General features: G+C 44.5%; 1 protein-coding gene across 2 annotated transcripts in view; it reads left to right on the top strand.

Annotated features, from left to right (window-relative positions):
• The first annotated feature begins 5,110 nt into the window (after positions 1–5,110).
• The window catches only part of EDIL3 (EGF like repeats and discoidin domains 3), a 257,131-nt gene continuing 246,517 nt past the window's right edge, over positions 5,111–15,724 (top strand). For both annotated transcript variants that reach the window (XM_040580692.1, XM_040580690.1), the window contains exon 1: positions 5,111–5,586. In XM_040580692.1, coding sequence (XP_040436626.1) covers positions 5,520–5,586 — 67 coding nt within the window. In that variant the 5' untranslated portion in view covers positions 5,111–5,519. The remainder of the gene's footprint in view (positions 5,587–15,724) is intronic.

Here is a 15,724-nt window from a genome sequence, read left to right as displayed (position 1 = left end):
GTGGTGTTGGTGATGAACTGTCAGGGCAGTAAGTAGACACACGGGTGCATTAGCACTCAGCTTCTACACAGGTCTTACTGCCAATGAAAGAGCAGCCATTCACCATTCCCACAAATCTAAATTGCAAACTTTCTTCTTTTCACAAGTGGGCAGGGAATAATTTCAGCTGAAATTAATTACCAGCTAGTTCCACAACTTCAGGGGTATGCAGGATACGTAGAACAAAATATAGGAATACCTCATTTCAGGGGTTGCTCTTGCACCTTAATCTGTCCGCCCTTCTCCTCTTTTATGTTCTCATGCGCATTACACACTCATATTATGGGTGGCAAAGGATTAATTTTAAAACATACTCAGACATTTAGCCAATGCATGGGATTCTTAAATATCTCCTCTGTAGAAAGTAAAGGCTTATATCCAAGATAAAAGAAAGGGAATCAAACTAATTATGGCACTAATTTTGTTGCCTCCTTTCTATAAATATTCAAAATGAAAAAACCCCATGCTACAGAAAACCAAAAGAAAAAGAACATTATTTTTTTTTAATGGAGTTGGAGTGTGTGTTGCACAGCCACTTCTCTCCTTTTCCTGTGATGCAGCATTACATGGCACTTCTTTTGTACCAGAAAGGTTTGAGGGAAGCAGGATCTTCCATGCTTTAGGCATCAAAACCCCATGTTGATTTAACCAGAAACCTTGCATTCTCAGGAAGTGGGGGATCAGGCTCTGTTTGAGAAGAGATAAAAGAATGAATTGTTCCCTTTTTCAGAGGCAGAGTCAACTAAAAGAATAATTCTGGCAGTGTTGTGGTGGGGGTGACAGACAGATGTAGTATCTGTTCTTTTCTCTGAGGCAAATAAACGCCGATGCCTTGCAGAATCAAGAGTAGCTGGTTATGGTGAATGGTGTATGACAAATCCCTGATGAACAAAGTACACATTATTAGAAAACATTATGGAAAGTTCTATTGCTTGTGTGCAGCAGTGGCTTTTTATAGCCCTAATTATAACTGAGGTGGCAATATAATCCCTGCCTGTACAGGCTGGTCCCTGATCTTGTCTTGATCTTTCACTTCAAGAAGGCTCAAATCTGGCCAGTGCTTTGATGGCATCCAGTGATAAAGCTTATCCCCTAAGCAAAGCTGGTATCCAAGATAGGTGTTATAGGGTAATTGACAGGTTACAGTTATGTTTACTAGATGACTTCTAAAATTGGCAAGAGGTTGGCGGATAGCAAGGATAAGCTCTTACTCTTCGACTAGTGCAGCGCAGACGGGAGTTACTCAGTTCACCTTTCGTGTAACAAGTATTAGACCTTATGTCACTGCTATTAAACATTAGGCATTATTCTATTTCTTACGCTAAAAATGTGTTCATTTTGTGCATTAAGAGTTTCGGGTTTGTTCCTTTACAGACGGTTTTTTATCTAAGGGCAGTGTGGCAATTTATGTGGCTGCCTACATTTCTAATGGCTATAATATTTTTTTTTCTGTTCAATGTACTGCAGGACTTCAAAGGGTTAATTTGGACATTTGAGGCAGAACAGGAAATAATGCAGACAAAAGATGAGGAAAAATAAGGTATTCGTGAACAGAAGATGAAGGAAAAAATGGGGACATGGCTAGCTGTGGGATAGCTTTTGCCCACTTGACAATGTTGTGTGCTCCCTTTGAAAGGCATTAGTTAATCTGTCTCTCTGCTCTACCCCTTCCATTCCAGAAGATCACCAGGCATCCAGAGCCAAAGCATGAAGTGTTGCAGATTTAGACAGTTTCCACAGCCCCTGTCTGGTAATCCTGCAAATGATGCTGATCAATCAGATGGAAGAAGTTAAAAAAACAATTGGATACAAAAAGTTCTTAACCTTGAGTGATTAGTGAACAAATAAAATAAATCTTTGGATATTAGAGTGTAGATAATTAAAATGCAGCAGAAATTATCCTGATGTGGGGAAACAATTTGGAAAATGAAAAGCAGTCTTTTTATCCTGTGTTCATGCAACGGATGGCAGAAAAAGGAAGACAGGATGAGTGAGGGCTCACATATGGCAGGTCTTGAGCCCACTTTGGTACTAAATTCCAGAACATGAAGCACATCATGAATTCACATGACAGAAGGAAGAATTTTGCACTAAAGATAAGTATCTAAATACAAATATAAAAATGTAATATTTATCTATTTTATATAAATACTAAAATTTATATAAAAGGTGAGAATGCCAGCTTGAGCTGCAATGGCTTGTGCCATTCCAGTCCCATCTCATCCATATTTCAGCCAAAGGCTTTTGCTGTTGGGAAGTCATTGAGGATTTGCAGATATGTGAGCAAATAAAGGAAAGAGAACCTTCAAACTCTTCTTGGGTCCTGGGGCTATCCATATGTAAATGATGTTTACATACCTATAGTAGTTACAAATGGTAGCAGACTGGGAAGGCAGTTTTTCCCACTGCAAAGCGAGGCAGTTGCTTTAAGAAAGATGTACACAACAAATGGCAAAAATCCACCATTTCTGGACTTTAGGACAACAACGGACACCTGGTCAGACTCTTCACCTAGAAGGCCACATCCAGGATCAGCCACCGTAGGTGGAGAGTGCTGTGACACACTGCAACCGCAACCACCCCGGTGACAATGATGTAGCACTGAAGAATTGCAGTCCCGTAGCACAACAGCACAGGGAGTCTTACATGAAACTCAGACTAGCACAGTAAATAGGTTTGGCTTATACATATCAGAAAATCCATATCAAGAAAACCTAGATGCAAATAATTACCACTTTTGAGCTGGAAGGAACAGTCTGTACCTTGGAGCCATTCTCGCAGCACTGAGCTGGAGCAGGGTACTGCATTGCTCTGTGCTAAGAAAAATGGGCTAGAAGGGCTAGAAGGAAGGTACTGGATGAAGGGGAGATTCTGCAGCATCCCGGAGCCGAGGCCCTTCTGGAAGCACAAGGGAGCAAGCTGGGCGAAGCAGCACGTGAAGAGAAGCCCAACAGAGAGGGGCAGCAGTAAAACCGCAGGAACAGTCTGATTACTTTGAGGTGGGGAGATGATGGATTTTGTTGAATAAAATCTGAAAACAAAAAGTCATTGCACTTTAGGTAAGAACCGAACATAAAAGCCTTTTGTTGTTTCATCCCTTTTGGCTGAATAAACAATGCCTGGCTTTGAAGAAGCTATTTCTGTGTGATTTTAATCAGCTGCTAGTCACAGGATCTCAGTGGAAAAAAGCTTCCCAGTACCAAATGTAGTTAGGCCCTTTAGATTTATCCTAATTGGGGAAAATAAGGGGCTGCATTACGGGATTATTCCCTCAAGAACCGTAAAAAAAAGGCAAGCCTGCCACTTGGGGGTGCAGGCATGCTGGGCTGCCACAGCAGCTAAAGTGCAGCTTGCCTTATAATTATGACAGCTGGATTCTTGGTTGTAAAACACAGATAAGCAGTAAAATTAGCACCGTTGTGGAGAAACGATGCATTAATATCAGAGACTTTGTTGAGGCTTCCTAGATTTTCACTGTCTCTGTATTGACAGTAAAGCCACCCTCGAGGAGAAATAGGTATATTTTCTTTCCAGACAGTAGTTTTTCAGGCAGATCTCTAGCATGGAGACTGAGATGCAAAAACCAAGTTGCTGTAGAAGTAGTGATGCAATCGCAAAGCACATCTGTGCAGCAAAACGAAGGCATGAATGTACCGACATGAGTGCTGCCAGGTGAATTAGGCATTATGTGAAGCACACATAATAAATAGTGAACACAGTCAAAGTTTCAGTGAATGCTACCAGCTACAGCGTGTCCAGAGAGATATGCTGGACTAAAGCCCATGCTAACGTATCTTCTCTGCTAGCGTGGGCTTCATTAGTGTAGGGGAGATTTTTTTTCTTTATCTGTCCTAACCTGCTGGACAATTTTGCAGTGCCCCACTACTGATGGCTAGGTGCCACCGAAGAGGCTGGGTGAAGTCCATCTGTGCTCTGCACGCAAGCACAAAATGCTCTGGGATTCTGGGTGTAAAATGCACTTTATCAAGGTGTGTTATTCCCGGTAAATTTTATAGCTTGACCGTTGCAAAAAAGCCTGATCCTTTTAGTTCTTTCCTGACATCGCAATGTGTTGAAACGGAAACAGTTCCAATGTCAGAGAAAAACGCTATTAATTGCAAGCTCAGATGTAAGACTAGAGCTTTAGGGGAGGGCTGTCACCCTGCCACTTACAGGCGCTTAATGGTAGACAAAGGGCTTGTGAAATGAAATGCTGGAAACTATTGTGAGATGCTAGCCGAAGTAGCCAAAAGATTAGACGACTTAACGGGTCGTTTCCACTCTTTAATTTCATGGTGTCTCCTTTTTGTCATGCAACCAGCCCGGACATTCAGGTTGTTTCTACAGAAGTGCTTCTGAACAGCCTAATGCTGTTAAGTGCATTCTTCTCACTCAGCAATTGCATTAACGTTTAATACAATATTAATATGGGCTCTTTTACTACGAGGGCATGTAGAGGGGATGCAAATTACAGATATAAAATACCTGAAGCGCCTTTTGACTCCTATTGGGCAATTAGTACAGATTTCACTCTCTCAGCTGTACACACGCAGGTAGGAAAAGAAAAATGGTGAGCAGTGGTCTGACATGGGACCTTCCCGTCCTCCAGCTTGGACTGCTGCTGGAATTTCATCACGTCCCGCATTCGTGCTTTGATTTCCTATCCCTAACGGGCCGGACGACACCCTGCCCGGGGAGGGAGGTGGAAGAAGGAGCTGTACGTCTCGCCCGACTTCCCTGCCCGGGCGTTCGGGAGGACTCTAGGTCACGGCAAAGCACTGGGCTCAGGCGGCACCTACAAGACCAAAGTTTGCGGAGGGTGGGCTTCCCTCGCCGACCCTGCCCGGGCTCCAGAGGCAAGGTGTCCGCCGGGCCAGCGACCGAGCCGCCACATGCCCGTCCGTGGGGGAAGAGGGACTCCGGCGGCGCCGGGGGGTGGGGGCGCGGGGGGCGGCGGGGCGCCGAGCGGGGCTTTGCGAGGGGTGGCTCCGTCCGGCAGAAGCCAGCGCCGCCCTCGCTCCCGGCCGTGCCGCCGCACTTCGCCGTGCCCCGCAAATCCCGCCGCAGCGGCGGGGGAGGTGCGGGCGGGGGGCGGAGCAGGTGCCAGGGTGTGTCGGGCAGCACCGCCCGGCGCCGGCGCCTCCCCCGCGAAGGAGCCGCTCGGGGCGCGCAGAGCGGCCGCGGTCGCGCAGGAGGAGGCGGCGGCGGCGGCAGCCCGCGGGACGGAGGCGGCCGGCCGGGCCATGCTGGAGGCGCGGCGGCACCTGGCGGGCGCGCAGAGCCGGCGGGCGGCGGGGCAGCCTCCTCGGCGCTGCTAGGGCGGCGGCAGCGGGAGCGGCGGCGGGGGCTGCGCTTCGGCCGGGGGCCGCGCCGCGCCGGGAGGGACCTTCGCATCGCCGCGCCTCACCGGGCGGAGGCGCCGCCGCCGCCCGCCGGCTCCTTCCTTCGCAGAGGCGGCGCGGCCGCGGGAGGAGAGGACCATGAGCCGCACGGTGCTGGCCTGGCTGGTGCTCTGCGGGAGCCTGGCGGCGCCGCGCCTCGCCCGAGGTGAGGGGCCGGGGGCCGGGGCCGGCGGGGCCGGGGGTCGGGGCGGCGCCGGAGCTCCCGCAAAGTCGGAGCCGAAGTGCGCGGGGGAGCGGGGAGGTGCGACCGGCGGGCGGCTCGCAGCCGGGTGCCTCCGTATGCGCTCGGCTTTTAATTTTTTTTATTATTATTTTATGAAAAAAAAAACCCAAACCAACCAACCCCACTCATCTCTACATTTTAAATAGAAGCCGATGAGCGACAGACATGTTCTGTTTTGAAACTACGCTTAATTAGAGGGGAAAAAAATGCCGTGAGAGCTTAAATGTAATCCAGATGAGCGGCTGGGAAGATTTAGTAATATCCGCAGAGCTGTCCACATCTCTTTCCCCTTCCTCACACACACACGCACCCCCCACCCCCCGTCGCCGGCCTTCATTTTAATTTGAAGGCTGTTAGCTCCGAGCAGGAGACCCAGGAAGCCGCGGAACAGTTTGCAAACACGTTCGGGGGCTTTCGCGTCTCGGCGGCAGCGAACAGCTCTTGTCAGGCGAGCCCTTCTCCTGCATCCCTCTAACTAGGGCATCTCCATCTAAAACATCAAGGGCGCCTTCGCTGTGTCTCATGCACCCCCACCCCACCCCCCTCCCCGAAAAAAAACCCTAACCCAGACCCCAACTCTACCCCAGAAAAACAACTTTACAGCTCTTTGGAGTTCTCTTTGTGATTATTTGATATAATTGCTTGGTGCAGTCGCGGTGGGTTTTCCCTCCTCGCATTACAAAAGTTGGCGGAGCTGATCTAGCAACGAGCTGAACGAACGTCGTGAGGTGGGGAGGGACGGGCGGCCGGTTCCACAGCAGCAGCTCCTGTGAAAGCGAAGGGGTCGGGGGTGGCCGGGCCGCCCGCGGGGGAGGTGGCGGGGGCGAGGAGGTGGTCGCCTGCCGCCCGTCCCGTCCGGTGCCGGGCGCTCCCCGCAAGGGCGGCCGCAGCGCCGTCGGGGAAGGGAAGGGGCTGGGGGACCGCCGCGGGTCCCCTCGGGGGGTCCCTTCCGCACCGCCCCCGCCCACTCGCCCAGCAGCACCGTAGCCCTCCGTGGGCGGTCCCGTCCCGCGTGGGGCGGCCCCGAGCCCCCCCCGAGCCCGCTCGCCCTCTGCGGGCTCCGGCCGTGCCCCGCAGCCGGCGCTGTGCGGGCTCCGCCGGGCGCTGTGCCCGCGGCGGGGGGAGTCTCTCGGGGCTGGAGACCTTTTTATCGTCCTAGTTGTATCTTTCCGAAGCTTAGTCGAGCAGCTGTTATCCTAATGAGTAACGGAATATTTCCATTGACTTTTAGACCTGTTCCTGTCATTATTCACATTTTTTATTTTAAAATGAAACCAGTGTATCAGTAAAATTGAATATTTTATTAGATCTTAAATTATTCAGCACGGTGGCTTCTCAAAATCCAGTAGCAGTCACACAGTTGCAGTGAGCATGTGATAGTTTATGCAATAATGTCCCTGTACCTGCCGTTTATGCCCAAAATCTTTTAAGGAAAAGGTACTGGCTCTGCCACGAAGTCTGGACTTGTCCCGAATAACTTTGCATTGGGCGTCTGTAGGACTTCTCGTAGTTCACATCTGAGATGGTTTTTCATTGAAGTCTACAGTCTTTCCATGGGGTTAGGTAACTTCGGAACGGAGAGAATTTTGTAGATTTTCCAGTAGAAGTGAAACAGGAAGGGGAAAAAATAATATCTGTTTGCTCTGTGATTGCTTAAGCTGTAATTGTTCAGTTAAAGGTTTGTCCTTGGCTTTCAAAATGAAACAGAAGAAATTACACAGTCTTTTTCTTTTTAATGCTGAAACAGAATAAAACGCTGCTTGACAGATCTGATATACTGGCTTAATTTTGCTTGCTGTCATAATGTTTACTTTTAATAGATCCTCTCAAAGTTACGATGACTGTAAGTAACTGAAACTCTTTGGAGAGTACCTTTTGAACAGTACAAAACTTCTTGTGCATTGTTTGAATGTCACTTGCTGATGGTTCACTTGCATAGTGGTGTATAATGCAAACCTGTGGTAGTGTCATCTACGCAGTGTCCAGTTCTTCCCTGTCTTCTTTTGGGGTAAATGCCAGCTGCAGATCAAAGTTAAGTCATACAGTTCATTACTGACCTGTGTTTCATGTCAGCTGTTAAGGAAAAATGCCAGCTGCTTTTTTTAATTGGAGCTTTGCAAAGTAATGATGGAGGTCAAAATCCTGTTTATTCATGATACCTGAAAACTCTCTTTTGCTTTTTTTGCGTTTGGAACACATGCATAGTGTATCAGCAAGTTGGTTTATTTTTTTTCTCTTTTTTTTAAAAAAAAAAAAAGGGGGGGGAGAGAGAAGGAGGAGAAAGATTGAGCAAGATGATCATCATGATGATGACAATCATGAAAAAGTCATCCCAATGGAAGACTGGAATTTTCTTCTCTGTGGCCAGCCTGATGAATTTGCAATCTCATGCACTGTAACAGAGACAGATCTTCAGAAATGTGTTTATGTGCATGTATGTGATGAAACTAGGCTTCAAGGGTGCAGTGACTTCTACCCCTTAGTTTGCAAGAAAAATGCAGGTGCATTTTTAATAAGGAATGCCCTTTTATACATAACTGCAAAACAGCTGTAAGGCTTTACATTCGCTGTTGTTGCTGTTCCCCGGTCAAATCTGAACGCGAGCCAATCTGATGTTCTACCGTGTAGTGGACTGACATTAACTACAAGAGTGACTACAGAGACTATAAGAGATTATTTCAGGTGGAAGAAATACAGTGCGTCTCATCTCAGGTTCCCGAGTCCCACTGTATTTTTTTAGGAACAAATAAGTCAATACCTTTCAGAACAGTCAGTGAAGATTGGGATCAAATGCAAGGCAACCATAATTTAAAACTGGTGGCTGTTTTAGTCCCCAGGTTTACTTCATGGAATGGGGTAAGCAGATTGGCTATGGTAATGGTACTATAAGTGCACAGAAAATAGGTATATTCCATGTCTTTATGTTAAATGTTTTTGCAATGGGATCTTCTGAAGATTTACCACTTGAGTCGTCTTTGTTGTGAAGCTGATCCTTAAATTCTGTCATGCTTTTTCACTTAGCTTGTCGCTGAATTTTTGTGTATGTTTTGCGTAAAAATGATATTGACATTGCCAATGCCAGGCAAGTCTGGTTATTTTATGATTGTGTCCTGTCATCCTGAGAGAAATGTTTTGGAACTTTTAAGGAACTGTTTCAAAGATACTGCTTTTTCTCCATTACAGTGGGAACCTCCACTCTCTCTGAGGCTTGGAAGTTTTCTATAAAGCCTCTTTCTGCAGCTGGAATGAGCTGCAAGAAGTAAAAGTGCTGAGAAACAAGAGAGGTAAACTGTAGCTTTGTTCTCATGGAACTGTACTGAAAGACTGAAAAGATCACAGAGACTTTTAAAGACCGAGATTCTTCTGTTTTACTAAATGCCTTTGCGTCTTTGGATGGCATCAGCTTCTTTACAAACTGCTGACAGTGTGACCCTGCATAATGATTATCACTGTTCTTTTAACAAATTACATTTGTATTCAAATTGATTTTCCATGACTGCTCATATAGCCTCCAGAAAGCATATAGCAGATACACTATTGCATCCTGTACGTGTCTGGTCATCCTAGGACAGAATTTGATGTCAAGCCATGCATTGTTATAACTGGAATTAATAGTCCTGGTGGTATTGGTAGGGATTTTTTAAGTGTCCAGCTTCTTTCTCTGCCCTTTTATGTCTTTATCCTTTATGTCTTTTTTCAAAGGGTATACTTCATACAAGGTTGTGTATCAATGGTAGCACAGTGAAAAAGGCCACTGTCTTATCTTCCCTCCTCCACATTTTTCCAATTACTGTCCAGTTGCAAATCAAGGAAATGATCCACGTTGGAAGTTATTTCAAAAGACAATCGCTTTTTATTAAGAGGCAGGGTTTTATGCCTTGAATTAGTGGTTTATACAGCACATGTCCATACAGCAGCCATGACAAACTCACAGCCTGATACCCCTTCAGCGTAAGTAAAGATATCTGAAGAAGCAGCGTTTAAGAAACTGCAAGAGCTGGAAATAAATCTATGTTATACTGAATTTTATTGTGAGTCACACAGGAGTTAGCATGTTGCTGTTTTCCGTTTTTCAGGTTTTTACACATTTCAAGCTTATGTAAGCCACAGAGCCAGGAGTATTTCTGAAATCTTAAGGGATAGTCACCTGTCTTTTACAAGTTACAAGTGATGTTGGGCTTCTTTGTAACATACGTGAAGCTCAGCTGCCTCGAGTTTGAAAGAATATGGGTTGAACGTCAAAACAGTATTCATTCATTTCAACTTTCAAAACCGGTTCACGGTGAAAATAGGAGTTTAATTTTTCTTGTGTGGATGATACGTTAGAAAATAGAAGATAAGCTAAAAGGTTGAAACCCATATAAGGGTTGTAGGAATCTTAGCATCTGCAAACTTAAAACTTCTGGATAACGCAGTCTTACACTGGAGGACCTACAGACATTTTAAAGGGGGTGAAGGGAGAACGCAGAGGGAAAGCCAAACATCAGCCTGAATTCAGTGTGTTATATCAGCCCAAGGAATAAGTGATAACGGGTCTAGGTTTCCTTCTTTATAGGAAACTTAGATCTTATGTCAGAGGGAGAGCTACTCACTGTGCCTAGTGACAACAGGGGATGGCTAATTTTCTAACGGCGTGTTGTGTAGGGAGTAAAGCAGCTTTTGTTGCATTCATGTTGCAGGACCAGAGCATGGACCTGTTTGAAAACAGTAACTGCAGTTGTGGACCTGGATGCTGGATATTAGTGAAAGCAGGGGCTGAGCTGCCAGCTGGTGTCCCAGAAATTCGGAGGCACAGAATTTGTGCATGTCTTTTCACGGTTTGGGATTTCCTCAAATCTCAGTCTTGGTGTTGTGGGACTATACTGGTGGGGGTTTTCTGTTCATTTGTTTGTGTGGGTTTTTTTTCTCTTTAATCCACAAGCTGTGTTACCTTTCATCACAGTGGGGGTGTTCTTCTATTTTAAGTTTTAAAAGCTGAGAAATGAAACAGACCATGATTATCTAATAAATTCTCTAGTTAATCTAGCTAATAATTACAGTATGTGGTGTGTGAGTGAATGCTTTATGAAGTGAAACTCATGGAAACAACTTAACTTTACATACTATATAGTGGCTATATGCATACACACTGTATTGTGAGTTTATCGTCATTTTAGATAGCGTACAGAGGAATTAAATTCACTGATGTGCCACACACATAGTGTCGTATTTCTTAAAAGTTTGGGTAATGTTAGATAAGACTTCATCGCCCTATGAATTCAGGATGCAGAGCTCATATTTCAAGTAAAAAATTGTTATATTCAACAAAAGCAGTGAATCTCTAAGACTGCTTTTTGAGACTGACAGTATGCCTCACTCCATCCCCCCCAACTTTTTAGTAAGGGGCCAATTGTAGGAAAAGGCTTTTTATGACTAAGAGTTTGGTGAAGTTCAAAAATAGAGAATGAAGTACTCGTTAGTCTGTGCCATTCAAATGGAGAATCCTGGAGTGTTTTAGCTGTGCCACTTGTGTCAGCAGAACATCAGGTTTTCAGTTTTAGGAGTTACGATTTTAAATACAATGTGTAAAGCAGTAAACTCAAGTAAGCAGATGACAGCAGGGAGGAGCAGCAGATGGAACTGCAGGCACAAGAAGATCTGCTCTCCTTGCATGCAGCCCAGGCAGGAGCTTTGCACACCCCAGCAGGAAACCAAAGGTGGGAGTGAAAGATGTACAACTGCTTCAGTTCCATGGGTCGTATGTGACCTTGGAGTCCCGCAGGGAAGAGGGAGTGGAGCCAGGGCCTCCACCGGAGGAGGTGGGAGCTGCGTTGTGGTTGCTCCCTGTTGCTTCTCATCCATCCCTGGGTGGTGGGTGCAAGAGCAGGGGCGGATCTGGAGGTGTAAGCTGTCCAGCATGCAGTGTCTGCATCAAGCGGTGACTCTTGATTAAAACATTGAGATGTTTGCCAACCAAAAATACTTTATCAGAGCACTGTAATTCTGTATGTACAAGTTTAATCAGCATCTGTCGTCCCTGACCTGCTCCGGTGTTTAGCTTGCCTACCTGGGACACGGACAGCGTAGGTTCAAGTTGACTGTTAAGTGTTTCAGACTACGGGTTTGAACCTCAGTTTCACATTTTTTATTTTAATACAATGCAGGACTTTCTCCTGTCCCATTCATCATGCAACTAATTTTTTCCTTAATTATTTTCCGTTTTCAACAACACAAGGCATTTGTGCATAGCCAGATTGTGTCCCTACTGCAGGAAAAAGCTACAGTTTAGACATGGAGGGCTTTTTTTGTGTTTTTGAGTATTCTCACAATAGTAACTTTTTGACAGAGACAAAAAAACCAACACCCAAACCTGAAAGAGATGATTGCTTTGTCAATTTTTAGCTGCGGTAATTTTATTTGCCATGTTTCTATGCAGGGAGGCTGACAAAATTTCTACAAAAGCTGCTTTTTTCCTATCATTGTCAAGATGCTGTGTCAACCTGTATAATTATGGAGAGCTGTGACAGCAGTGCATAAGTAACAGTAATTTCTGATTGCTCATGTCTTAGGTTTCTTCAATAGTGAAGCTACAACAGACAATATAGGAAATACATACGCCATTTGTGAGTGTGAAAAACAGAAAATAAAAGACATTTTGATTTATTTAATTTTTAACATTTGTATCTTAAAATCCATCTCCCTGTCATGTATGACAGCCTCTATCACTGCTGGATAATACTGCACACAACCAGCCCCTTTAATCCAGGCTTTCTCTCTGATTATTCTCAAGTACAGTCCCATAGACCATACAACTTTAATAGTTTGCCAGTTGTGGGGTTTTTTTTTTTTTGTTTTGTTTTTTGTTTGGTTAAGTATGTTTGCAGACAGTGGGCTCTGGAACTGGCTCTTTTTTTTTTTGTGTGTGTGTGTGTTTTGTTTTGTTACTCACACCCTTTGCAGCTTGGGCTTTTGAAATAAAGATGAAAATATTATTTGCTATGTAACCTGTCAGATTCCTTACTTGTCTGAGGAATTGCACAGGATTGCCTTACAAGGGCTTTTCTAGGTTAAAAATTAAGAGCTGGTAGCTGATTGCTTTTGGATACTATTCCAGAACTACTTTAAAACCACAGAACATCCATTAATTTGAATAATTTTAAGGGAAGATTAGAGTAAAACTGTGAGTAGTCTACAATGGAGATGTAGAAATTATGTGCTGTTTTCATGGGAAGCAGCAAAAATGACCTAGTAGTTCTCTTCTATGGTATGTCCTATGTATGTATTTCTTTAGTTACGCTTTTGTCTAATTTCTTTGATGTCTTTTTTATGGCTTACCTTCTGACCTCATACAAAATGATGTATCACTTACAGGTAGTCCTTCAGGATAAAGATCAACTACTTTAATAACAGCTTTCATTTTCCTGGGTGTGATCAAGCCCATCCTGTTGTGACCTCTTGACTTTCTTCACCAGGCTTCTCTTTAACCTGGTGTCCTTGTTCAACTGCTCTAAAAAATGCTGCATTTTTGTTCTGTTGCACACTTACACGTACGTTTACACTTTGGTTCCTTCCTGTGGTGGTTTTACTTAACCTCAAACTCTTCTCCACATGTGGGTCTTATGGCTCAGCCTGTTAATAAAGTCTTAGCGGAGAACCAGAGAGCAATAAAAAAAGGTAATTGAAGCAAAGTCAGACATGCTTGGGAATGTAGTCTCAAAGGTATATCTTCTTCTGTGAAATCTGTTGGGGGAAAAAAAAAGTCAGCATTCTGAGTGATATCCCTAAAATCAGCTGGAGTGAAGTGTGGTTGACTATATATACTGGCTTAATATAATTAAGACTACATCTATATTGCTTCACACAGCAAGAGTAGTTATTACTTGAGTACGCCTCACTACCTTTCAGTGTAATTGAATAATTATGTGCTAATGTGCATTTAATATCCTGAGTGTGAGTAAATGGAAGGTAGTAAAAGGTGCAGCTCTGACCTGTGGGTCAAAGCCTCTCGGCCATTGGAGGGGTGAAACATGTTTCTAGTCTGTAGGAAACTTCCTAAATCTCCATAATTTACTGCTAAACATCAGCTGGGATGAGCAATTCTGCTATATGAGATTTGACAGTATGGCCAAGCCCATTGAATTGCTGTTTGCCGCTGATTTTTCCTTAATTTCAGCACTGGTGATGGTCTTCGTATGCAGAGCAGTAAAAAACTTCATTTCTATGCCATGCTAGTTTTCTGGTAGTTTAGCTTGTTGGGGTTACTTAGGGCAGGACGAGGCAAGCCCCAGTGCTGGTGCAAGGACGGGGGATGGAAAGAGTCAGGGAGGAGCGAGTGGCATGGGGCTGTTGGGCACCAGTTGTGTCCTCACCTGGTTCCTTTAAGGGGGAAGTCACAGACAGTTTTCTCAGTGACAGCTTACGCATTTTTTGCCAATAAATATGTTTCTGGACCTACCTGTCCAGGTGCTTTCTGGCTCTTAATGTGTCAGTGTCCCAAGTCTGTTTTTCGATGCCAAACAGGTGAAGTTAAACCGTTTTGAACAGGGAGGCAAGGTCGCTGGCTCCCCCACCGCACCTTCCCCTAAGGTAAAGAACGCTGCGTGTCTCCCTGCCTTGTGTATAGCTATGCATCACCCACGGTGGAAACCAGGTACAGGCATCAGAGCTGTGAGTATACATTGTGCTCCTGTCTGCGTTGCCTTGGTGAGGTTGTAGATTTGCAGATGAGCAAATTCTGCATTTCCTCTGCCATCTCCAAGTCCTGAGTACCTGCATGCTTCCTCACCATCCTGGAGTCAGTCAGATGCTGATTAGCTAAACTGCCCTGGCAGGTTACTTTGATGAGGACAGATTACTGTGTTTTTCTTCCCTAATTATTTTTGTGCAAAATATTTATCTTATGGAAAAAGATTGCTTTTTGGTCATGCAAAGCAGGCAAAGCTAGGGAGCTTCCCGTGTGCTGTCAGTGGAGCAGGAGGAGCTGTCTGCCATAGAAATTCTGCCCTGGCTTATTTCTAAGCAGGCAAACTGCTTTAAAAGTACTGGTGAGTAGATGTGCTTCTGGCTCCTCCAACTTCGGACCAACCGGAGACTGAGCAGGAAGAAAGAAGAAGCCAAAATGAGTAAGTGGAATCACGACATGCTTCAGTTACTTCAGGAGGAAAAAGAGAAAACTCTTTAAAATGTCAATAAAAAGTTGTTTTGGCTGTTTCACAAGGACTTCATGAGTATGTGTGCATGCTGAATCTGGCAGCTAGATTCAGCTGGATGATTTCAAGAAAGTAAGCAACCTGATCAAGAAGTGTTGTGACCTTCCCAGGTAGCAGTGTCCTTTTAGCCCTGCTTTACACACCAGCGCCATAGGAGCTGTGTCTCTTCTTGGGACCAGTGATTGACTAGTTTTGACCAATTAGTCCTCTGCCTGTTTGTTTTTTTTTGATAAGCAAGTTTTGGTGTGGTTTTTTTTTTTTTTTTTTTTTTTCTTCCTGTAGAAAGCAATAAAAATCTAAAAATAGTTACATTAATTTCTTTTCCAGTAATAAATTGTGGTTATGGCATTATACTTGTAGAAAAAATCTGAACAGAATTATAAATCCCAACTAAAAAAATTCTTTTAAGGCAGAGGAGGGAAGAAGGCATATCTCAAAATTGTACCCCCACTTCTCTGGAATAAAGATCAGTCAGATTTCATTCCAATCACTTTTCTTATCTGGGCTTTTCCTCTAGAGCAGCACCGTTTTCAGAGCTGAACAACTGTAGCAAGAAATACAAGTTTTCTTCTTTTATGTTTTTGGAGATTCAAGAAGCTATTCTTTCACCCCATAAATGTTCTAGTCTGGCAGATAATCATAAAGTCTTGTGCTAACATCTTTCATAGCAATCTGTTGTCTCTTATGTCACATCAAGCTTTGATTTTGGTTCCCCTCCTTCCCGCCTTGAAGTGTGTGTATCTTCCTGATGATACAAAGTCTGAAAACAAAGGTCAGCACGTCACATAGAAAGGCATCTACCTTCAAAAGAAATAATGATTTGTGATGACTTACGTTTGCTGGAAGCTGTGATGTTAGGTTCTCCTGTACTG

This window comes from Falco naumanni, chromosome Z (assembly GCF_017639655.2).
Source record: "Falco naumanni isolate bFalNau1 chromosome Z, bFalNau1.pat, whole genome shotgun sequence".
In the NCBI taxonomy this organism is placed as follows: domain Eukaryota; kingdom Metazoa; phylum Chordata; class Aves; order Falconiformes; family Falconidae; genus Falco; species Falco naumanni.
The sequence above is the reverse complement of the archived record's forward strand: the minus strand, read 5'-3'. Positions and strand labels throughout refer to the sequence as shown.